We start from the raw sequence: 24,011 nt of genomic DNA, 5'->3' as shown, positions 1-24,011 counted from the left end.
CAATGAAGTAGGGAAAACCCATGGAAATGCATGTGGTCATGTGCCTGGATGGGCTATTCTGAGGAGGGGCAGAAGAGCATAATGATGAGGCGCATAGGTGAGAGAGCTGACAAACTTGAATCTGCTACAGGTGAACTCGGTAGGAAAGTTTTTGCGTTCCTCAGATCAAACTCCATTAGATCCACCTCACTGGGCAGATGGGATGACACAAGACATATGTACAGCATCCAGCCAAGACCTATCTTATTTTACTATAAGACCGGGTCTTATATAACATACTATATTAATTTTTGCTCCAAAAGACGCATTAGAGCTGATTATCCGGCTAGGTCTTATTTTCAGGGAAACACAGTAGACCACACGTGCTCTAAGCAAGCACTTTATGATATGGAACCCTAACGGTAGTGGATCAAAAAACAGTCAACATACATTAGAATAAGCTTTTCTACCTAATGATATTAGTTATCACCTTTTATTGTACTACAAAGAAAAAAATCTGAAAAAAAGCATACAATTTTGAAACCATTTATTTTTTGTGTGAAATGGTTAACAAGCGTACACAAGCTATGGATTCCAATTAAAAGAAGTGTCTCAGTGAAAGCCTTGAGGCTCAGTTGTATGTCATGTAACGAGGAGTAGCACTGAACTTGGCATAGGACTTGATGACCTTATTTACAGCTTCCAAGAAGTCCTTTTCACTAGCGATTTTTCGCCGCGCTCTGATAGCGAACATACCAGCTTCTGTGCAGACACTTCTAATCTCAGCACCTTTCAAACAAAAAGAAAATAATAGGCTTGATTACAGCAGTCTGGACAGACAGACCAACAAATACAAACAAGACATTTCAACCTACCAGTGCTATTTGGACACAGTCGTGCTAACAATTCGAATCTGATGTCTCTTTCAACACTCATTGAACGAGCATGAATCTTAAAAATGTGAGTCCGACCCTGAAAATCAGGGAATTGAAAAATATTACAATGGAAAAACATGACAGGAAGAAAACATTTCCCGAATCCCTTTTCTCAAACGACATGATTCTCTTACTTCGAGGTCCGGTAAGCTAAATTCAATCTTTCGATCCAACCTCCCCGGCCTCATCAGAGCCGGGTCCAAGGTGTCGGGCCTGTTGGTGGCCATGAGCACTTTGATGTTGCCTCGAGGATCAAAGCCGTCCAGCTGATTGATCAGCTCCAACATGGTTCTCTGTACTTCATTGTCACCTCCAGCACCGTCATCAAAACGAGCCCCTGAGAAGACAAAAGGGAGCTAAGCTCTGAGTATGGCTCTGAGTAGCACCTGCACAACCACAGCCTCAGGGCAAGTGAACGAGTTTTAGGTGAAGCCTGTAAGAGCGGCCTGCTTTACATAAAACTCATTAGAAAGTGACTCTCATCACTCAAGAACACCTGTGTTGTTTGACACATCGTACACTGCACTGGGCAGCAGAACACATGCAACCTTTGCACCATAATGGTGTTGGACGGTATGTCAGAAACTGCCATACTCTTGTAAGTTTCTCAAAACTGTCCTTCAGAATAGGGCTAAATCCATGATACAGCAGAACTGTAACAACTTAACATCACACGGATTTGCGTATATTAGAGCACTCTTGGTTGACGTCAGTCTCTCATTTCAACCGACATAGCAAAAACACAAGAAACGCCTCCAAATATGTATTTTCACTTTTAAATTATATAAATACATACTGTTGTATTAATGTATTATGTACATTATAAAACGCAAAAAATAAAAAATTTAAAAATGAGATTAAAATTAAATACAAAAACAATTCTGCTGTTTTCCTCCTGCACCAACACTGTTTTACACACAATCCACCCTGGAAACCACAGCTTCACAGCATCCTGACATCACAAGGCTTATTCCAATACTGTAAAAATGACTTCAGAGTCACCACACTGCTTCACTAGACTGTGCGCAAATTAACTATGTGAAGACATTAACTCCAGGCTGTCCTAACCCAACAACGCCCATCCAGTCTAAAAGCAAGACTCCAGGTAACTTAACCACAGTCCCCACAGTGTGACAGGGGCCACCACTATATTTTCAAGTCATTTTCGTCACTAAGTTCATTAAACAACTGTCTGGACATGACACTTCTCCAGCTACTAAGGATTATTACTCTTAGAGTCTGTAACAATAGTCAAGGCCTATAGAACAGTTAGTTTTCAAAGTCTCTCACATTCAAAACTTACTTTAAAGTTCTCAAAAAACCAGAAGTAAACAGGGCAGGAATTATCATGCCCTTTACAAGACGAGCAAACTGAGGTTCAGAGTTAGTTAAAATAACTTACCTAGATCGCACAGCTAATACTGTATTTCATCAAATCTATGAAGCCAACCGTAACATTATTTTACGTATACTTTATGAAAAATGACTACCAGTTAAATTATGCCCCAGTGCTTTCTTATAACATGAAGTGAAATTGTATCCAAGTTAGGAATTGTTAAATGTGAAAATATGTGTTACATGAATGAAATTGGGAAAGTATAAAGATTAAGACTGAGAAATAGCAATGCTATATATTTTTTTTCCTTTATGGTGTAGCCCTACTGTTTATTAGATCTGTGGCTCCAATATGCCAGCGCTCATAAGAGAGTTGGAATTCAAATTGGGTACAAGATTAACATATCAGGAGAACTCTACACATATTATTTTAGAACTCTCGTGAAACCCAATCCTAAAGTAGTCTCTAAAATACCAGCCATACCTCCAATAGCATCAATTTCATCAAAAAAGATAAGGCAGGCTTTTTTTGTTCTGGCCATTTCGAAGAGCTCTCGAACCATCCGCGCCCCCTAATGAGAAAAAACAATATGTTAATTCAAAGTTGGTTTTAAAATCCTTTAAGATATAGTAAATTATACCTCAAATGTTTCAATATTCCTAACAGTATTCTCAACCATTATTACCTAAGACTATCTCAAAAAAACTGAAGCTTGTAACCTCCACTATTACCTAAGGCTTTCTCAAAAAAACTGAAGCTTGTAACCTATTTCATCAAATTAATCTTATTAGCCTCAAAACAATATTAAGTAATCTCATGATTCTGTACCTATGAAATAGCCAAAAACTTTCTGACCCAAAGAGGTCAAATTAACATTGTTAAATAAAACATAGGCTCCATTTCAATCAGTAAAACCTAAGGAAATAAAAGCATCTGACCTATCACTTGGCATTTCTGATCACTGAATTTCATTTCTAAGTTTTGACCAGAGAATTAAAAGCAATGCATATCTCAACTCATGCAGCTCCTTTTCTAATTCTTATTGTAAGTATATCAATCATTAATGTTTCAAATACAATATATACAGCCTTAGACTAACTCTCTAATGAAAAAATTCCACGGGGTGTGTGTGTGTGTGTATAACACCTGTGCACATACAGATAGAGACAATCTATGTCCTCTCTTTCTCAGTAGAACATAAAACACTGCCCCTGAAGTGAAAGTAGTTTTGAATGCATTCACTGGACATTTCTGGGGTATTTATCTTACAAACCAAATCTGTAGAAAATGTCTTCCTTCTGAGTAGGGAACACAATGATTAAAAATTTTAAGCAGTTTATGTCCAAATGACTACAAGGGAAGACTGGTGTCTTCTGGGCTTCTGAACCACCAATTACAATCCATCAATCAAAAAATTTCAGATCTAAATCTTTCAATGTGGAATTGCCATTTTAATTTCATCCAGGTTTTGTAAGTCTTTAGAGCTACATATTCTTTCATATGATCACATTACTTTACCTCACCGACATATTTCTGTACAAGTTCAGATCCAATAACTCGAATGAAGCAAGCGTCAGTCCTATTGGCTACTGCCCGAGCACAGAGTGTCTTGCCTGTACCTGGTGGACCAAAGAGCAGCACGCCCTTGGGAGGCTCAATGCCAAGGTTAACGAACCTCTCTGGCTGTAAGAAAAACACAATTTTTACACTTACTATTTCTGGTATAATCAAACTAAGACTACTTCTACATCAATATATTTAAACCAAAATTATTACCATATTTTCCCGAAAATAAAACCGGGTCTTATATTAATTTTTGCTCCAAAAGATGCAAAGGGCTTATGTTCAAGGGATGTCATCCTGAAAAATCATGCTGGGGCTTATTTTCCAGTTAGGTCTTATTTTCGGGGAAACACGGTTAAGTCCACAATCCATATACTTGATCTAAATAAGAACTTTCTAAGATGTAAGATTTGAACTAGACTCATCAATACATAAGACTGAATGGCTTTTAAAGGTGTTTCTACTGTCCAGGCTTAACAAATTTTTTTCCTCTAATTAAAAAAAAAAATGTTAGTGTTTAAAGCACAAAAGTATGATCTGTTATTTAATATTCTAGTTTTCCATTATCCTCCCAAGCTTAATTTGATTTAATTTAAGCCCATTTCCTCTTGGTATCATTAAAACATGTGACTTCTTCTACAATAAACTCTAACATATTTAACATATTGCTAGAAGTTATACCTCAGCTTCCTTTGTCACTTAAAACAGAAGATCTTTTTTTTTTTTGAATAGGCTTGACCACTCAATCCTTTTGCTTACTGTTCTGGAACTTACCAACTCGCCACACCTCTACTCTCTATCCCCCTCACAAATTTTCATTAAGGAAAATATAAAATTTAAAAAACTAATATATATGCAATTTTAGTGCACAGTACACAAAAGACTATCACATTTTTATACAAAGAAACTTAACATGTAACAGACTTAGCCACTTACATGAAGTAGAGGGGTTTCAACTACTTCTCGAAGTTTCTCAATCTGTTCTTTACAGCCACCCACATCACTGTATGTGACATCAGGTTTTTCCTCCACCTAAGAGAGGGATGAAAATGTACAATATATAGCCACAAGCTTCTGAATAGTAGTCCAAATGTCCCATAGAATAGACCCAATGCCCTAAAAGAAAAATCAGACTTATAGCAAATAAGAATTTTTTTAAAAAAATTGAATACTTTGCCCAGTGTCCTAGAACCACTTGCTATATTACTTATGACACTAAGTGAGAAACAAACTAGTAAAATAAACACTTTCTCAACTGAAAATGGTTTTAAAAACTTTGGCAACTCAATATATACCCACATACCAATAGTTTATTAGTTAAAAAGTGTCAAAATTTTTTGAGCTGGATGCAGTTGTATACTAAGTCATGCCATTTTTTTCCTTCCATAGTTTCTTACCTGCATCATGGTAACTGTTGGGTCAATCTTTGGAGGCAGTGGAATGTGAATTTGATACTTATTTCTGTCCACACTGAAAAGGTAAAAAAGAGCCTCACACAGTCAAAAACTTTTCTAAGTGAATTACCATGTAGTCTATATACATTAATTCCATTAGCTCGCTTAAGTGTTTCCTCCACCTACACGTTACCTTAAATACACTCGCAAACTCAACTCTAAAATTCTGCACTGACTTTATGATACTTGAAGCCATTCATAAAAAGCCACAGAGAAGGTGGGGGAAAGGAGGGAGTTCGGGAAAGGGGAAAAGAAGAAAGGACATTCAACTGTAGTATCCCACTAGACTATCCCTAGGTATTCCACAGCAAGCAGTGCATTCATTCTGAAAAAGCCAAAGGCATGAAGTGACATGGTATCTTTAATGAAAGATGAGCATTTATTGTAAATAGAAATCTTACCCAACTCGCATCCCTTCTTCAATGTCAGTAGGTGCTACCTGATCGCTGAGGTCCACCACAAACTTGGCAAACTGCTTCACGTTGATAATGTACTTCGGGTCCTCCGAATCAGCATTGATTATCTTCGTGCACCTAACACAGCAAAAGACCTGATTCGTAAGGAACCTAAGCCACTACTAACGAATTCAGGTAACTTGATTCTCTCCTGGGCACGCAGCACACTAATGAGCAGGTGTAAACTAGAACTGCAGAAACAGGGCCACCGTTAAAGATCCTTTTGTACAGAATATGCTCAATCCCAAGGGTCCACTCAACTTTCGTCACGCCATAAAATGTTTAAAAGACATTAAAATGTTTAATATTCCCCTGGAAAATTAAACCCAAATATTTCATCATTAAGAAGTTTTCTAATTTCTTGATTTTCATAAGCATATTCCTTTATTAGTGATACTCCTTTATATCTTGTTACTCTTTTTTATTTTCCCTATCAGAAGACCATCATCTTGCCTTACACCAAGTTAACTAATAAATGTGTTTTTCCATTCTTTCCTGAGTTTATACTTCAAATCCATTTTTATTGTTGTTGCTATTTTTAACATAAATGTATTCTTTTTCTGTGTGACATGATGAAGGCAAATTTGTAATACCATGTACATCACAGTAGAAAGTAGTCTACTGCCTTTCTTCTTCTATACTATCTGTATACTGAAGAAAAACAAAAACAAAAAAAGAACTCATGTTAGAAAGAATTGATGTCATAAGCTGTGGCAACAAACACAGGGAAATACAAAATAGTCTCTGGAATGTGCATACAGGTAGCACTGAAAGTAAGGGAAAGAATGCTTTGTCCTTATAGCATAATTGTGTGATGGGGCTGTTTCCTGTCAATAGCCAAGCTCTACCACGGAGGCAGAATTACATATATAGAAAGTATCTATCATTACTTTATCTGACAGACCCTGCCAACACTGTATGCACAGATACAGATTTTTCAATCCACAGCTGAAAAAGTATATACTATACAGGGACCTCAACTTCCAGAATGAAGTAAGGACCTTCGAAAATCTGCTCCTCGTTAAAAGCAAAGTGAACACTGGCAAAAACAGTCAAAATCAATATTTTGTGAACTCTGGAATTGAGGGCAGTGGGGAGAGTGCAGAATGAGTTTGGAGCTGCCCAAAGCCCAACCCACAGAGAACTGGCACTGTTTGACCTGTTTGACAATTAGCTGAAGAGTTCCAGTCTCAGGACTTGTCTTTATTTGACCTGACTCAGGGCTCACTCGGTATAAATATCCCCACCCACAGGGCAATTGTCGGAAACCATCAGTGAAAACTGCTTAACATCACAACTGTCTGAGGCAGCATTACATTACCAGTTGGGGCTAACAAGAGGCTGATCAAAACACTTCAAAGGAAAACCAGTAACAAACAGCAACAATAACAAATCTTGGGGAAAGGGGAAATCAGATTTCCAAAGCTGACATGTTATATTATTATATTATATATAATATTGTGTGTGTGTGTGTGTGTGTATTATATAAAATGTCCAGTTTCCATCAAAAAATTATGAGAAACAAAAAGAAATAGCAAAGTATGGCCCATACATAGGGAAAAAGCAGTCCATAGAAACTGTTCCTGAGAAAGCTTAGACATTGTCTCACGAAACAAAATATCACAAATATTTTTTTTAAAAAACTGAAAGAAACCATGTTTAAACAATTACTGGGAAGTATGAGAACAATGTCTCACCAAAAAGGAAGTATCAATGAAAAGAGTAATTAGACTGGAATATTATTTGGCTATAAAAAGAAATGATGTTGTGACACAAGTTGCAACGTGGATGAATATTGAAACATTATGCTAAGTGAAAGGAGCCAGAAACAGAAGATCATAGATTTATATGAAACGATTCCATTCATATGAAATGTCCAGGGTAGGCAAATCTATAGAGACAGAAAGTAGATAAACGGTTGCCAAGGGCTGGGGGGGGGGGGGGGAAGGACTGCTAAGAGTATGAGTTTGTTTTTGGGCTGATGAAAATATTCTGGAAAGAGTAAAACAGAAGTTCTCAAGAAATGCTAGGGCAAGGAGTGGGGTGGGATAACTTTACTGAAAATGAGGAGGGTACGGAGATGAGAAGGGAAGAGCGAGTAAACAGAAGTGAACCTGTTGCTGAAATTCCCTAACCCTCCATCTCCACTGTTCTTCCAAAATATTGGAAATTGGAGACAACAGGAGATTGAAAACAACTTCTCTAGGGAACAGATCTAAATGAAAAGATCTAAAGACACTGACACTGAAGGCTCCCCAACTAAACAGCCAACCGTATAAGCTATGGTGACGCTTAGGATCAACACGCTACACTGCTGGATCTAGAGCTTCTGACAGCCTTTTGTTCTCCCACTGAAAGTAAAGCCCAAAGTAAAATTATCATACATCTAGCATAAAAGACAGACAGCAAGCAAAGAGAAAAAACATCTTAGAGGAAGCAGAAACCGTCTAGTTATCATTAATTTCCTTAAAGCTGAGAACACACTATAACCATGATACAAGAACAGGACATTAAAAAAAAACAAAACACATACCCTGAAAGAAAAAGAGGTCTTGGAAATTAAAAATGTGTGAAGAGAAGTAGGAGAAAAAAATCAACAGAAGGAATCAAATATAAAGTTAAGAAACTCTCACAAAAAGTAGAGCAAAAGCACACAAAAAAAGAAAGGCAGGAGAGAAAGATGAGCATATTAGAGAAGCAATCCAGAAGGTCAAATATCCAAATAATACAAGTCCGAAACAGAAGACCAAGCAAATGGGAAAAAAAAGTTAACAAACACTTTCAAGAAAACCTGCCACACTGAAGGACATGAGAGCCCAGCACCTTAAAAACAGACCAACAACAAGGCATGTCATCATGCAATTTCCGAACAAGTGAGAACAAAAGGACACCCTACAACTTGCAGAGGAAAACCAGGTCACATGGACAGAATTGGGAATCAGTGGCTTCAGACTAACAACACCAGGAGGCAGAGGGCTATGGAACGATGCCTTCAAAATTCTGGAGAAAAACTTTATACCAGCCAAGACATTTTCAGATATATGAGGTCTCAAAATATTACCTCCCAAATGACTCTCTTTCAGTCAGCCACCAGAGAATACAGCTGACCTAATGAGGGTGCAAGTAAACAAGAAAGAGTTGGGACACAAGCCACAGGAGAGAGGTAAAGGGAACCTCCAGGGTAAGAAGTCACAGGATGATCGTGATTCGACAGGTGTAAAGGGGAACTGGTCAAATGGAAGCAGGTCGGAAAGTGCTGGGAAAGACTTCTTTAGGAAGATGAACCTAAGACAATACGTTATGCAGTTAGTGCACCTGAGGATTCCAGACAGAAAATCTGATGGACCGAATGCATCTGAAGAGCAACTTAGACAATCAGAGAAAATTGAGGTGTTGAATTAGTAATATACATAAAAAAAAACTGGCAAATGAAAAAACAAGGCAATTATGACAAGGAAAACAAAAAGTGGTACAAGAAGTCATCAGTTTACTACTTGGCTCTTTGTGAATAGGGAGTACTTAGCCATAAATACAATACTGAATACTGATCTCAATTTTAATACAATGACATTAGAAGGATGTAGGGATAGGAAGTTACACCGCAGGATTAAGACCAAACCACTTTTAGTAGTTGTTATGTCTGAGGAAGGAACAGTGGGACAGCAAGGATGGGAAGGAAGGTTTTTGTATTTGCTGTGTATCTTTCTGTATCATTTGAATCTTTTATATGATTATGTCTTCACTTATTTCTTGATAATTGTTTAAGGCATAAAATTTTAACCCCAGATACTTTTGTAGAAAGCTTTATGTACTTGGAACTTGAAAACAATTCTTTATGAACTATTACATTATACCCAACACTCTAAAAAGTGACTAAAAGTAGATAAAAATAAACTTCCACAGAGCATACCTTGCAACCTGCAAAGGCTGTTCACTCTGGAGTGTTTGCTTATCTGCAGCCAAATCCCAGAGCGCTGGTGGGGCCAGGCCAGTGTCAGACTCTTTAATACCTACATAAAGAAAGATTACAAAGTTCACTGACATGTAATGCAAACCCCAAAGCAAGCTTTCTCGACCTCAGCACTATGACATTTTGAACTAAATAGTGCGCTGCGGGGAGTGTCCTGTGCATTACATGATGGTTAGCAGCATCCCTGCACTCTACCCACTAGATGCCACTAGCACCACCTCCCCCTCAAGTAATGAGAGCTAACAATGTCTCCATAACTACCAAATGTCCGGGGGGAGGGAGGAGGCAAAATCGCTCCAGTTGAGAACCACCGCCCTAAAGTAGTCATAAGCCAAAAATTTAATGCTATATTTGACATTTATTTGCGGTCACATACTATAGAATTTCACCATTCAAGTTCCCAAGAAGAAAAGTTTCCAAATACAAGGTAATAGCCCACTTACTTCAAGCAATACCATGTGAGATCGTATATTTATTTAATAAGAAACTTTAACTTGTTTATTAGTTTACTGAATTTGGCTTTGACTAATAGAAACATTACTTGTTTACAGAAACATTACTTGCTTGTTTCTTAATTGCTTAAGCATTAAACTTGGTTATAAAAGGCACTACAAGAAATTATTAAATGAGATCCAATCTCTTAACAGGAAGGACAATTTTTAAAATCTGAAATTCATGAAAAAGCAACATTTGTATTTAAACTCCTTTGATATAATTAACACATTATGTTTAAAGAGAGGAAAGAGGAGTAAAAAATACACACACACACACACATACCAGTGAGCTCATTAATTTTCTTGAGAAGTTGTTGAATGTCATCTTCAACCTGCTTGATCTGCCTGGAATAAGTGCTTTGACCCTAGGAGATAAAGATCAGTTTAGCTAGAATATCAGGAAATCAACAATTTATTAAACTACAAAACATTTAACAGTTACACACATTTTAAATACAGTAAATATTTATGTAAATTATTTCAAATATCGTTCAATATAGTACCACACTTTAATTATAAATAGTATAAAAATAATGTATAAACTTAGACACACTGAATATTGACACTCTAATCATTCTAGTTAGAAAATGTAGGTAGGTAACTTTCTTCAGTTAGGATTACTATAAACTGTTAGACATCCTCTTCTAATTATTTTGGAAGAGCAATACTAACAATAGTTCTCATTTCAACATAAAACATCTATATTTTGTGGACATTGAAAGGACTTACGTAAGTTTTCAGCAAGGCAATATCCCCCTCATCCAGAGCTAAAAGAAGAAAGATAATATTTATGAGATCTAAACATAAGAAACTAGAGCTAACAATTCTCTTCTGTTCAATTCACACTGAATTAGTTGAGTGAGAAAAATTGTGCAAAGTTATAATGATATAAATACAACCATCAAATAATTCCCACAAAGACAGTAATATTTTATATAATTGGGTGAAGGCGGATTAAAAAAAATACGTAACATAGCTGCTGAAGAGCCTCATACTGATGTGACACAACAAGAATAGGGCAGCCAAAGAACAGAGTTTGAGAATCAAAACAACCTGGCACTGGTCCCAGTAAGGTCATGCATTTGCTAAGGAACCTTGGAAAAACCATTTAACCTTTCTGAACATCAGTTTTCTCATCTGAAAAATAGAGATAATACTAATTTACACTCACAGTGTTGCCATAAAGATCAAATAAGGTATGGATGAAGAAGCACATAAAATTCTATACACATTCGTCATACTGTATTCCAAGGGATAAATTTATTAATACATTTACAGAATGATAACATACCCAGAGACATACACAGATGAAATGTCAAGTCTCTGTAACTAAGTTTTCCATTAGGTGACTGAGTTCCTCTGAGGTTTGCAGTACCCTAAAATATTTTCAAGGGAAACAGAGTGTGGGATGAAAGCCCAGAGGAAATATTCTTTCTTTGGAGGGAGGGTGGAAACGGAGAAGAAAAGGTGCTAGGAAAGATTGAAGTTGTTTAGGAAAGGAACAGTAATAGAATAGACAGGGAAAAACCACCAAAAGAATGCTTAAAAATAGCCTATAAAGAACAAAAGAAGAAAAAAGCATAAAGATAAGACTACAAAAGGGGCTACTGGGAGGAAATCATGTACAAAAATGGTCAGTAAAAGTGATATAGTCTCTAAAGAGAGTAATTGGACCCCATCAAATTACAATTCCATTTCTAAAATTTACCCTACAGCTTATATCTGTGCATGTGGTAAAAGTTACATGAATAAGGTTATTCATTACTCTTTAATGGCCAACAGATTGGAAGAAATTTAAATGTCCATCAATAATAATTTCATACTTTCCTGTATACCCAATAAAGTGGGATACTATGCAGATACAGACATTAACTCTTTACATAATGATATGAACTTATCCCTAAAATATACTGATTGAAAAAAGCAAAATGTACAGCAAGTTACATTTATGCAATTATGCAAACTTGCTTGTACATTCATTGAAAATGTCTAGAAAGATAACGCAAAGTGACAACATCAGTCGCCTTCGTAGATAAACGGGTGGCTGGGCCAAGGATAAGACATTTTTCAAAGCAGTTTTCTGCCTTTTGCGTTTTAGGCATGTAAATGTATTATTATCTACTCAAAGGAATGGTTTTTAAAAAGAAAATTATGTCTCAGGATCCTAGCTACACACTGATTATCACCTAGCTGTCACACTTGAGAAAGAGGGACAGGAAAGAGGATGCAGGTTACCAAGCACCGCCAGGCGGGGGAACTTTTCAAGGCCTGCAAGGCCAAGCAGGGTGCGTGAGTTACTCAAGACCTGAGAGCTTAACGTGAATAAATATTTCGACCAGCGGGAAATGAATATAGAACTTGGAGCGGGGTGAGTGAGACAGAGAAAGCAGGCAGGCTCACCCTGCTGCCGCCCCGGACTAAATCACAAGCGGTACAAAAGGGACCGAGCGCGGGGCAGGAATCCAGCCTCCCTCCAGGGCCAAGCCTCATTCTAACCCCGGGCGGAAGCTCCTGGCTAAGTCAACTGACCTCGGATGGGCTTGTCTTCCTTCTCCTCTTCTTTGGTTTTGCGCTGATCGGCACCGAGGTAATCCGGCATTTTGAAAGATCCAAGGGCCTCGGCTCCCTGGTGATTACACAGCACCTTCTCCGCTTCCGGTGGTGCCTTCCTTTCCCTTCCTCCCCGGAAGTAAAGTCGGCTCCGCGGGCCCCTTTCCTCCGCGCACCAGAGGCAGAAGAGAGCCACGGAAGGGAACGCTAGCGTCTGGGTCCCACTTACAGGGAGTAGAAGGAATTCCTTGTTAAAAGAGAGCGTGGGTTTACCCTGCACCTCACAGTTCTCTGAGCAACAGATTCAAGACCAAGCCTGGCTCAGTGGCTGAGTTTAAATCCTGATTTAGTCATTTATTTACTGTGCACTCCTCGGTAACTTTTTTAATCTCTATATGCTTTAATTTACCCTTTATCTCACAGCATTGTGGAGGCTTTAAATAAGTGTTTGTAAACTACCTGGTATATTACATTTGCGACAACAGTGACTAGATCCACAAATAGAGTGAAGGTAAAAAGGAGCTCTTCATTAATTTCATGCTAACTTGGGATGAGGAGGTAAATGGTTTCAATTTTTGAGCCGGCTGCCAAAACAGTCATACCATCCTCAGACACAAGTGAGACAGGTTAGTTAGTATGTTGCTAGCGGGACAGGGTGGTCCCTGGTGGAATAAACAAAAGACAGACATATTCTGAGACTTAAGGATTTGAAATCACTCCTTCGCTCCGGGACAAACTGCAACAGTGCCTTGAGTTTAATCATAAAATTCCTTTTGGCCTGGCAAACGGAGAAGATCTGATAGATTAAGAGTGGGTTATTTTGCTAATTCCTTCAGGATGGGTTAACAGAACAAACCTCGTAGACGAATTCCATTAAAAGGCTCCAGGCCCCTTCCCCAAACAGGCAAGGGAAAGTATAAAAGTAAGAGCTTTTGCCTCGGTCACTGGGCATCCCCATTCGGGACCCCCTCCCACTCAGAAGCTCTGACCCTTTGCTTTCAATAAACTATCCTCTTTAAAAAAAAAAAAAAAAAAAAAAATTCCTCACCTCTCCTTGGTCTGCGTTTCCATTCTTTGGTCTCATAAGACATGATCCCGGCATCCACAGCAAAAATCCCCTACATCATTTGGGGACTCAGAGAAATATTCCTACAACACAAGGAAGCCAGGGGAAAGTAGGTTTTGAAAGAATTGAGTTTGGGAGATGAGTAATGGAAGAGAGCAGTTAGGAGACAATTATAGAATTTAGAAATTAAAAAAAGAGAAATAAAAAAGACTGACGCTTCTGAGTATTAAAGGACACAGAGTGAAAACGCAATGTACAGGATGGGAGAAAATATTTGCAAGTCATACACCTGATGATTAATATCCAGAATATGTAATGAACTATAACTCAAAAAACAAGAAACAACGCAGTTGTTTAAATGGGGAATGGACTTGAATAGACATCTCTCCAAAGAAGAGATCTAAATGCCCAACAAGAACATGAAAAAATGCTCAACATCACTAGCCATTGGGGAAGTGTGAATCAGAACCATGAGGTACCACCTCATAACCATTAGAACGGTTACTATAAAAAAAAGAGAAAGAAAGAAAATACGTGTTGGTGAGGATGTGGAAAAAATTAAAATCTGCACAGTTAGTGGGAAAGTAAAATGATGTAACCTCTATAGGAAACAGTATGACAGTTCCTAAAAAAAAAAAATTAAAAATAGAATTGCCATATGATCCAGCAATTCCAGTTCTGGGTATGTACCCAAAAGAATTGACAATAGGATCTCCAAGAGATATTTGTATCTCTATGTTCATAGCAGCATCATTCACAATAGCCAAAAAGTGGAAGCAACTCAATCAACAGAGGAATGGATGGATAAAATATACATACAATGGAATATTATTCAGCCTTAAAAAGGAAAGATTCCAACACTCTACAATTGTGACAACATTATGCTAAGTGAATAAACCAGTCACAAAAAGACAAATACTGTATGACTCTACTTAGGTGCCTGTTAGGCACGGCTGGAGGAGACCAAAATTGGTCTATTAGAATTTATTTGGCTTGTTTGAGCTGCAGGAGGTCAGGCTAGAAAAGACCATAACCTCCCGAACAAAAAGGGGTATGGAATTTTATAGGAGGGGGCAAAAGAGGTTGCTGTTCCCCCTTCAATGCTTCAGGGGGTTTTGTTGCATTGTCTCTCACAAGGAAGGGTTTCAGGGCCTGGCCAAGCCCTACGGTTCCACATTCTAGCCCCCAGGCCACGGTCTGGAACACCCAAGCCCAGCTGATCATAAGCCCCTAGGAGACAAACGCAAGCCAGCAGGTACAAAGTACAAAGCAAGACAGGATGGCTTTTAGGATAAGATGGTTTCTACATTCCAGGGGGCTTCTCCAGGCCTAAGGCACATACAAGCTGGCAGGTACAGTGTACAAAGCAAGATAAGATGGCTTATAAGATCAGCTTTCTGCCCCTGGCCTAAATATGGCCTAACAGTACCCAGAGTAGTCAAATCATAGAGACAGAAAGTAGAACGGTGCTTGTAGAGTATGGGGGAAATTAAAATGGAGTGTTGTTTAATAGGCATAGAGTTTCAGTTTTGCAAGATGAAGAGTTCTGGAGATTGATTGCACAACACAGTGACTGTACTTAATGCTACTGCACTTTACATTTTAAAAGGGCTACGATATGAATTTTATGTTATGTGCATTTTGCCTCGATTAAAAAAAACAAAACTCTCCATGACCTTAGAGGTGCTGGTGAGACTAGATGGGGAAGGTATGAGAAAAAAATATTAATATTAAGAAAGTGGAGTCAGGTTACTAGTATGAGACCTAGAGCTTGTTTTAACAGTGGTTACATAAATAAAGGGATCAGGAAGAGGATTAAGGGGAGACGATCGTTTTTTGAAATGTCAATTTTGAAGTGACACTCTTCTCACGCAGTAGAATTACAGGCCAATTCAATGTATTTATCAGTGAAAATGTAATTCCTAGAGAATAATTTGCTAATTTCTGGTGCTCTTTCCCAAAGAGTGGCACATCAAGTCTTCTATTGTGCCCAACCTATTCCAGACGGAGGGCGTACTAGAGTGGGGCAAATGGGGATTGAGGGGGTAAATCTTCACCCACGGTTTCCTTTTGCTAGTTCTTGCTTTTGACCTCAGTCTAAGAAGGAATCATATAGGAGTACAATTGATTTTATTATACATTAAACAATTTCCTTGGATTAGAATCTAATGCTAGAGAAAGGGTTCTTCTCCAAATTTTGAGGATGAACTGAGATAATGCAGCTAAATTACTTAGTAACAGCACAACAAATGTTAGCTGCTATTATTTTTTAGCTAACCACATGCATTACAGGTATATGTACAGACTATAATCATTACTCTCAATACTAACACATCTTCTCATTTTTGATTATACAAGCAGAGGTACAGGAAAATAATCGATTAAGTTCAGACGAATATAGAGAGTGGTAGTAACTTAAAAGAATATAGTAAGAGCTGCTTTAGAAAATTATGTCCCACGTATTGCACTTGGACGAGGAAAATACGTAATCCTTTTTACCCAGGAACTGATGAATCTGGGAACCTTTCTTGTTTGAGTCTTGGTCTCTAGCCGGACCTGAGTCAGTGGAAGAACTAGGTTGCCGCACACGTTGGCGGGGGTGGGAGTGGAACTGGCTCCGCACCACGAAAGATCCATCCGGAAGTAGTTGCCGGTTGTCTCCATGCGCCGGTTCCTGGGCGTCGCAGAGCCAAGGCGCGAGGCTCGGACCGAGAGGCAGAGCTGGAGGGGAAGCTAAGCGCCCTCCGCCCGGGACGCGAACCGCTGCGCCCGCGGGGCTGGCCCGGGCGCCATCATGCTGCTCCTGCCGAGCGCTGCAGACGGCCAGGGCACCGCCGTCACCCACGCTCTGACCTCTGGTACGTGTCCACTCAACCCCGGCGCCGTCCCGCCTCAGCCGCCCCCACCTCAGTCCTCCACCTGCGCGACCCCGAAATCTCTCTACTCTGGCCGCTGGCGACTAGCTCCCGGACGTGCGGGGCCGTGTCCAGTCTCTTTTTGCTCCCTGCTATGCAGGAATCCTTCCCCAGTCTGGAAAGAAGGAGGGAGGGGGGCATTTTTCTGCCCCTCCAGGTTCCTCCTCTCGCGGCCGCTGACTCATGGGTCCAGCAGAGCCGTTCGAAACCGAACCCATCAGTATCCTAAAAGGTTCTTTATGCATCTCCTTGCCTACAGCAAGAGACTGCCCGCTGCGAGCTCCCCACGTGCCTCAGGTCGTTCCGAACCTTGCTGCTGGTGCTCTAACACCTTTTTTCCTCTCGGTTTGCTCCGGGTTTGTGTTTTAAATGTCATAACTCAGACACTGCTCCTCATACTCAGTATGAAAAGACCATTGCCTGTGCTGCTGGTAAGATCCGTGTAGAAAGACTTTTAAAGACAGTCATGAAATGAAACTTGTCCTGCTGCTGCTGGTTCATAGATTTATAGCCCCGGATAGTCGTGGGTATTGTAAAACTAAGTCTCCGGTTTCAATGATCGGCTTTAATTACCGTAACCGCTTACATAAACGCTTGTTGAATGTTATTTTGGAACATATCGTGGCACATATTGCCCTTAGAAGTCTCTGTGTGTAATCGCACTAGTGGGAAAACCTTGAAAGGTAATGTTTTTAAAAGTCACACTCACACCGCACTGGTACTACTTCTTGAATGTACAGGGGGTGCCAAAAAAATATATGCACGTGACTTGTATTCATCTTGTGTGATTGGTATATGTTGAGTATTATTTACACTTTTAATACAGTTTTTTCCTTTCTTAAAATGTGTATACATTTTTTTGGCACCCTCTGTGCTGTTTGAATCCTCTCCTGTGTGTTGTAGAGGAAATCTTAATTTCCCAAACCAATTAAAACATGAAAAGTCAGTTATTTTTAGAAAATAACTGACCATTAGGTACAAAGGAAAACTTACATCTGTGTTATTAGAGTGAAGCTTTTTGCTTTCATATGGAATATGAAATTAAAATGAAAATGTTCACTTTTTTCCTCCCTAAATTACATTTTTTGAAATGTTAGTATACAAAGGTGCAGTGATTTATCCCTACTTCCCAGGAATAATGATAAAGCCTTACTTTTATACAACAGATAGTGGTTTTTCAGAGTGCCTTCACGATTTGTCATTCGATCTTCCAAAGAACCATGTAAGATAGATATTGTTCCCATTTTGAGCTGAAGACATCTTTGACTCTTCAAAAAGCCATTAATTGTCAGACCTAGACTAAAATCTAGCGTTTCTGATTTCAGATCCAGAGCTTTTTCCACAGTAGCACGTTAGCTGCTGGAAAATTGTCTTTCAGAACAAATCACTCCTAGTGAATTCTTGAAATTTTAAAAAGCTACTTAAGTTCAAGGTTTTCATAATTAAGATATATTGAGTTGTTCTTAGAAGATTTTGTTTTTGATGAGGCTAGCTCTATGATTATTTATTGTTTTATTGCAATTATTGGCCTACAAGAAAAGCACTTTGCAACATTTCTTCCTGTTCCTCACCTTCCTCTCAGATCCCCAGAAAAATATTGGTTTATTATTGACATTGATGAATGTTATGTTAGATATGGTTTTGTCAGATAATTAGAAGGGATTGATTGAATACTCTGTAAATACTAGGAAACGGTTATTTATTGCTAACCTTCATGTTAACTGGATTACTGCAATTATCTTCTTAGTTGATGGTTTTAAAATTATATTCTGATGCTATCACTGTTTTGACCTTATTTATTGCTTTGAAACAGATTTATTCCATGCAATGCATTGAAGCCTCTCTTAACGCTTTCAATCACAGCCTCAACACTCTGTCAAGTTGAACCTGTGGGAAGATGGTTTGAAGCTTTTGTTAAGAGGAGAAACAGAAATGCTTCTGCCTCTTTTCAGGAACTGGAGGATAAGAAAGAATTATCAGAAGAATCAGAAGATGAAGAATTGCAGTTAGAAGAATTTCCCATGCTGAAAACACTTGATCCCAAGGACTGGAAGGTATTTAATATGTGTGTCTTGTTCAGTCAGATGCTTTGTTAACGATAGGTAATTTTGGCACGAGTTTTCCATTAATAAACCATGTTTTAAGATGCTTCAACAATTTAACTGTAATGGAGCACCTGTTTATTGGTAACCCTGAGTGGAATAGCACTAGCCATAGGATGCTGTCTCTGTGGGACAAATCTAGGAAGGTTTCACGGAGAAGATAAAAGATCTTAAAAGGATGAGGGGCAGTTTGTGAAGCAGACAAGGGAAAAGAGACATTCTGGGCAGAAGGAATAGATACGCAAAGACACAAAGGAGTAAGAATATGCACCGCCTTCTTGGGGATTAGGAAAGACTAGAGTAGGGTATTTGAGGAACAGTGGTGAGAAATTCCACCTGAAACAGACTCTAAACTAAACTCAGTAGTGCCCTTTTTGTGCCATGTAAGTAAGAAATTCATATGTTATTTTCGGGGCAATAGGAAGTCATCGAAAGTTTCTAAGCTAATTTTAGAAAAGTAGTTCTCCTGGCAGTACAGAAAATTGCTTGGAAATGGAGGGCAGGCCTGGAAGGGAAGTGAATAGTTTGTTGTTACACGCCTAGTGCAATATCCAAGCCTGTGAATGAATGCTTGATGCTTGAACTAAATTTGTGGCTGGGTTTTGAGGAAGAGGGAACAGATTTTGGGGGGAGGTAGACTTGACAGGCCTTGGTGACTTGGGCTATGTGGCACAAAAAAAGGGAGTGTATTCGAAAGAACCCTGAACATTGTGGCTTGAGTGAGCTGCTAGAGTGTGGTGTCAGTCACCAACACTGAGACGTCTGTGGGGAATGTGGCTGTGTGAAAGCTGAGTGTGGCTATGTGAAAACTGAGGTTGTAGTAACGTACTGGTGAAGTTGTCTGGTAAATGGTTAAAATTAGTCTGTGACTCTTAAAAGAGGTTAGAGCCAAAAACATTTGCAAGTCATTGGCTCATAGGCGGTAGTTGAGGCTGTGGGAAATTGAGTGACGTCAGCCAATACAGGGAGGAATATAGACAAATAGGTATTACATTGCTTAAGTGGGCACTGGTATAATATTTTCATCTATATGCTTTGGAATTAGAGTGCCTGGATTCAAATCTGGTTCTGCCCGTTTAGTGTGCTGGGACCTTGGGAAAGTTACTTGACATCTCTGCCTCATTTCCCTTATTGGTATAATGAGATTGCTAACAGCTCAAAGGACTATAGTGAAGATTAATGAAAGGATACTTATAAAGCACTTGACCTAGTGTTTGGGCACATGATAAAGTCAAAACAAATAGTAGATAATAAGAGTTCCAGTCTCAGGTTGCTGTGAGTATTAAATGAGGTAAGAAATATGTGTAAAGCACCTAGAAAAGTAAATAAGCACTTTGTTCAACAAAGGTTTATTAAACGTCAGGTACTATACTGTTACAGAAACTAAGGGAGTAGAGAGTCTCAAGAAGGAAAAATCAATCACCAGTGTCACTGCTTTGGAGAGAGGTCAATCTCAGAACATAAGTAAAGATAAAAAGCTCCTGGGTTTGGCAAATGAAGTGTAGGGGACCACATTGAAAGCAGTTCTAGTGACATGCTTGGGATGGCAAGAGATTACAGCGGGTTGAGGAGTTACTAGGAGGTGACGAAGGAGAGGCCTAAGTGTAAAATACTCTTTCAAACCTGAGTTGTGAAGAAAATGAGAAATTATAACTTGAGGGCAAAGCAGGGTCAGGAGGACATAGAATTGGGGGACAGTGAAATCTACGAGAGAGAGAATGGGGAAGGTCTGTGGTATAGAAAAGAGTAGTTGACATCAGAGCAAGGTAGCAGGGTTCATACAGTCATTCAGTTGTTTGATTCGACAATTAGGGATCGAGCACCTGCTGTGCGTCAGACACTGGGTGCTAAGGATACTGTGCTGAGCAGACGGTATCATTGCTCTCACGTGGCTTATATTCCAGTGAGGAGACAGATAATACGAACATGGCCACTGAGTGCTGGGCAGAGAAGTGGAACAGGGCGATGTGACAGTGTCCAGATGATTGCCTTCAATTGAGTAGGTGGGGAATGTGGCGGGAGCTTACACTTAAGATGAAACCTGAATGATTTGCAAAGATCAGGGGAAATGATGCAGAGCTTGTGCAGAGGCAGGAAGAAGTTTGGAATGTGCCAGCAACTGAAAGAAGGCAAGTGGCTGGAACACAGTGAATGAAGGAGGGCCAGGAGACCAGGAGTGGTGGTGGCCTGTGGGCAGTCGTGGGAGGATTTGCAGCACTGACCATGTGTAAGTGCTTTAGAGGGAACAACAGAAAAGGAGCAGAGATGGGGAGAGAATGTTGTCTTCTGTAAATAGGGTGATGACATTTCGGCTGAGACTGAGGGATGAGGAGAGGGCAGCCACATGACGAATGGAGGAAGAATGTGTCAGACAGACTATATAGCCCTGTGAGGCCCTGAAGGGAAAGGACTCAGCGTCTTCAGTGAATTGAAACACTGGTCTGGTATTTGGAAATGGGGACCAAGGTAGAGAGTGATGGGCCAGGATGTTAGAGAGACAGGCGTGCTGCGGAGCCAATTTGCAGGTTACTTACCACATTCCAGCCCTGGCATTCGATCAGATCCCCAAGGATCAAAGTATAGAGAGAGACCAAAAGAAACCTCAGGAGCTTTGCCGGTCATTGAGAAACTAGTGAAAGTGGCTGAAAAAACTACTGGAAGATGGGAGGAAGACAGAGAGAGTGGATTCACAGAAACCAGAGGAAGATAATGTTTCAAGCTGTGCTGTCGCTGAGGGCAGACGGATGATCTTAGATTTGGCACCTGGAAATTGATACTGAAGAGAGCAGCTTTGTAGCACCTGGGATGGAAGTGGACAGAGCAGAACCAGATCGGAGTGGTTTGAAAATTAATGCGAGGGGACAGCTTCTTCAAGAAGTTTAACTTGGATGGGCAGCAGAAAAAGGGGGCAGTCCCTGAAAAGGGGTCTTGGAAGGGTTTTATGGTTTTTTTAAGATGAGAGATAATAGAGCATCTTTTTATACTGATGAAAACATCCAGTTGAAATTTAGGAATTAATGGAAAGATGCTAATATTTGAGGAGAATTAGATGATATTCAGAACCAAGAGGAAGGATGGAGTAATTTGTCTTGGTAGGAGAGGCTTTGTGAATTGTGAATGGAGGGAAAGGGAAGAGACGTATGGATGCAGATAGGGTGGTAGAAAGATGCTGGATTTTGAGTAGGATAATTTAAATTTTTTAGTTAAGTGGGAGGCAAGGCCATTGATGAGAGGGTGGAGAAGGGTCTGTGAGGTTTGAGGAAAGACCAGAGGACAGAAGGTATGTGATAGCAGTCTTGGTGAGTGGAAAGGTGAACCAACTGGAACAAAGTATGATTGCCAGACATAATCAAGGAGCCAATTCCTATGACGTTTGCAATCCTGAATTGAAAGGGAAACCAGTCTGCCACATTTGATTCTTTTCTCCCATGTTTTGTGCTCTCCGCTCCTCTTCCTCCCCACTCATTCTCCAGTACACCCCATGAAAACTCTAAGAAGCCTTCACTCCAGTTGCTACCTCAGCGTCTTAAGTTTGCAACGATGTTAACCAAAGCAAAAATGAAAGCGGGTACTTTTATCCAGAGAAGCCTCATCCCTCAGTTTCTCATAATTTCCATGTAACCTGCCTTCTTTGTTCTATCCGGCTCCTAATTCTGTCCTTTCAGTGCCCTGACCCAACCTACTAGAGCTGCTGTAATGCTCCCTTCAATTCTGAGCTCCTCCTGGCTATACTTTAAGGATGGCCACCGGATATTAATAGGTCTTAAGAGAAAAAGGTCAAGTAAGTTTGGGAAATGCTAGTTTTTACAGGTTTCTGATTACTTGCTTGTTCTTTATCTTAATTATAGGACTCCTCAGAGCCTTTATTAGGCTTATGTGCATACACATCATCAAGAAGGGTATACAAGAGTCTGCATTTCCCAACTTAAATGACCACACAATCCATTTTATACAGAACCTCTCTCTGGACCCCTGTCATGGGAACATGACTTTGGGAAACTGTTTTGGGGTGCCAGAACACAAGGGATAGGATATATTGCTCCATTTCAAACTTGACTCCCTTTATGTCTTTATCAGAACCAAGATCATTATGCAGTACTTGGACTTGGCCATGTAAGATACAAAGCTACACAGAGGCAGATCAAAGCAGCTCGTAAGTATTTAGTTATTTTGAAATAATCAGATACCTGCTATTGGAAATGTTTTCCTTTTGAAAAGATGTGTAGGATCATAGTCTATACCCATAACTCTAGACTTAACAGCATGTGTCATCTGGTCATAGCATTGTATAACCACACTGTCCTTTACCTTTAGAAACAGAAAAAAAGTAGTCTGGTGTATGGACTTTCTCGTGTGTTTGTTACTGAATAAAGAACAGTCTTCCAATGGCAACCTTTTAAAACATTGCACCATTTTTTAGAAGTATGGCCCGCTGCATTTAGTGGAGCTGCCCTGTTACTTAGGTTTTTTTATGTTGTTTTGTGGTCTTAGGTGAGACCCTTATTGACATCAGCCGTTCTCTTCTGTCCAAGAAAGAGTTATACGATGATTCATTATTATTTTCATTGACAAGGTTAAAAACCTGGGGCGCAATTGTTTGGACGCCTGTCTTCACATGCCTTACAAAACACCATCCCCTTTAATGTCCTGTCCTTTGCATTCCTGTGGACATAATTCCCTCACGCCATTCGGTTCACCTGATCATTCAAGTTTCATGAAAGAGCTGAAGGTGATTCGTTTTCTGTGTTTTATATTAGGAGAATGTTCTGGCCTCCACACTAGAGAATGGATATTGATGTCAGACGAGGTGAGATTATGGCCACATGGAAAAGGTGTAGGGAGTCAAAGCCAGTCAATAAGAGAAAGTATTGTACTTGGAGGAAGGTGGCAGAAGGAGACCTATCTCATGTTGAAAAATAGTAGTCGGGACTGAGTATAGCAGACAGACTCAAAATGTTCTCTATTAATGGAAATTTTTAACAAGGTGAAGGAAATTATCAGAATATTTTAGACTTATTGGATTTCTTAAAAAGCTGACATGATTTTAGACTAAGCATATGTTAATGTCTATGTATAGTCATTGTAAAATACATAAATGCCAGGAAAAGTCATTTGCCACGGAAAAGTACTTGCACAGTCTTGCTATATGAAAGAATAGAATACAAATTCCAAATATGTCTTAATACATACAA

At 39.4% G+C, this 24,011-nt stretch overlaps 2 protein-coding genes across 4 annotated transcripts in view; one reads left to right on the top strand and one right to left on the bottom strand.

Annotated features, from left to right (window-relative positions):
• Window positions 1-509: 509 nt before the first annotated feature.
• PSMC2 (proteasome 26S subunit, ATPase 2) lies at window positions 510-12,871 on the bottom strand. Its single transcript, XM_019744565.3, has 12 exons — window positions 12,716-12,871; window positions 10,916-10,953; window positions 10,470-10,551; window positions 9,633-9,732; window positions 5,669-5,800; window positions 5,211-5,283; window positions 4,750-4,845; window positions 3,769-3,933; window positions 2,734-2,821; window positions 1,049-1,251; window positions 855-951; window positions 510-768 (listed from the first exon to the last, which is right to left on the bottom strand). Exons 1-12 carry the CDS (start codon window positions 12,783-12,785, stop codon window positions 611-613), a joined length of 1,302 nt encoding a protein of 433 aa, XP_019600124.1. The 5' UTR covers window positions 12,786-12,871; the 3' UTR covers window positions 510-610.
• A 3,515-nt stretch (window positions 12,872-16,386) lies between these two features.
• DNAJC2 (DnaJ heat shock protein family (Hsp40) member C2) overlaps window positions 16,387-24,011 on the top strand; it is a 29,528-nt gene continuing 21,903 nt past the window's right edge. Inside the window, exons 1-3 of one of the 3 annotated variants that reach the window (XM_019744551.3) lie at window positions 16,387-16,660; window positions 18,670-18,771; window positions 22,897-22,972. In XM_019744551.3, coding sequence (XP_019600110.2) covers window positions 18,739-18,771; window positions 22,897-22,972 — 109 coding nt within the window. In that variant the 5' untranslated portion in view covers window positions 16,387-16,660; window positions 18,670-18,738. Of the gene's footprint in view, window positions 16,661-18,530; window positions 18,772-22,896; window positions 22,973-24,011 lie in introns of all 3 variants that reach the window. The other 2 variants (XM_019744550.3, XM_074340621.2) reach the window with 2 other exon arrangements.

The sequence above is a fragment of the Rhinolophus sinicus genome, chromosome 4 (assembly GCF_057876585.1).
Source record: "Rhinolophus sinicus isolate RSI-liver-muscle chromosome 4, RSI-T2T, whole genome shotgun sequence".
Lineage (NCBI taxonomy): Eukaryota > Metazoa > Chordata > Mammalia > Chiroptera > Rhinolophidae > Rhinolophus > Rhinolophus sinicus.
The sequence above is the reverse complement of the archived record's forward strand: the minus strand, read 5'-3'. Positions and strand labels throughout refer to the sequence as shown.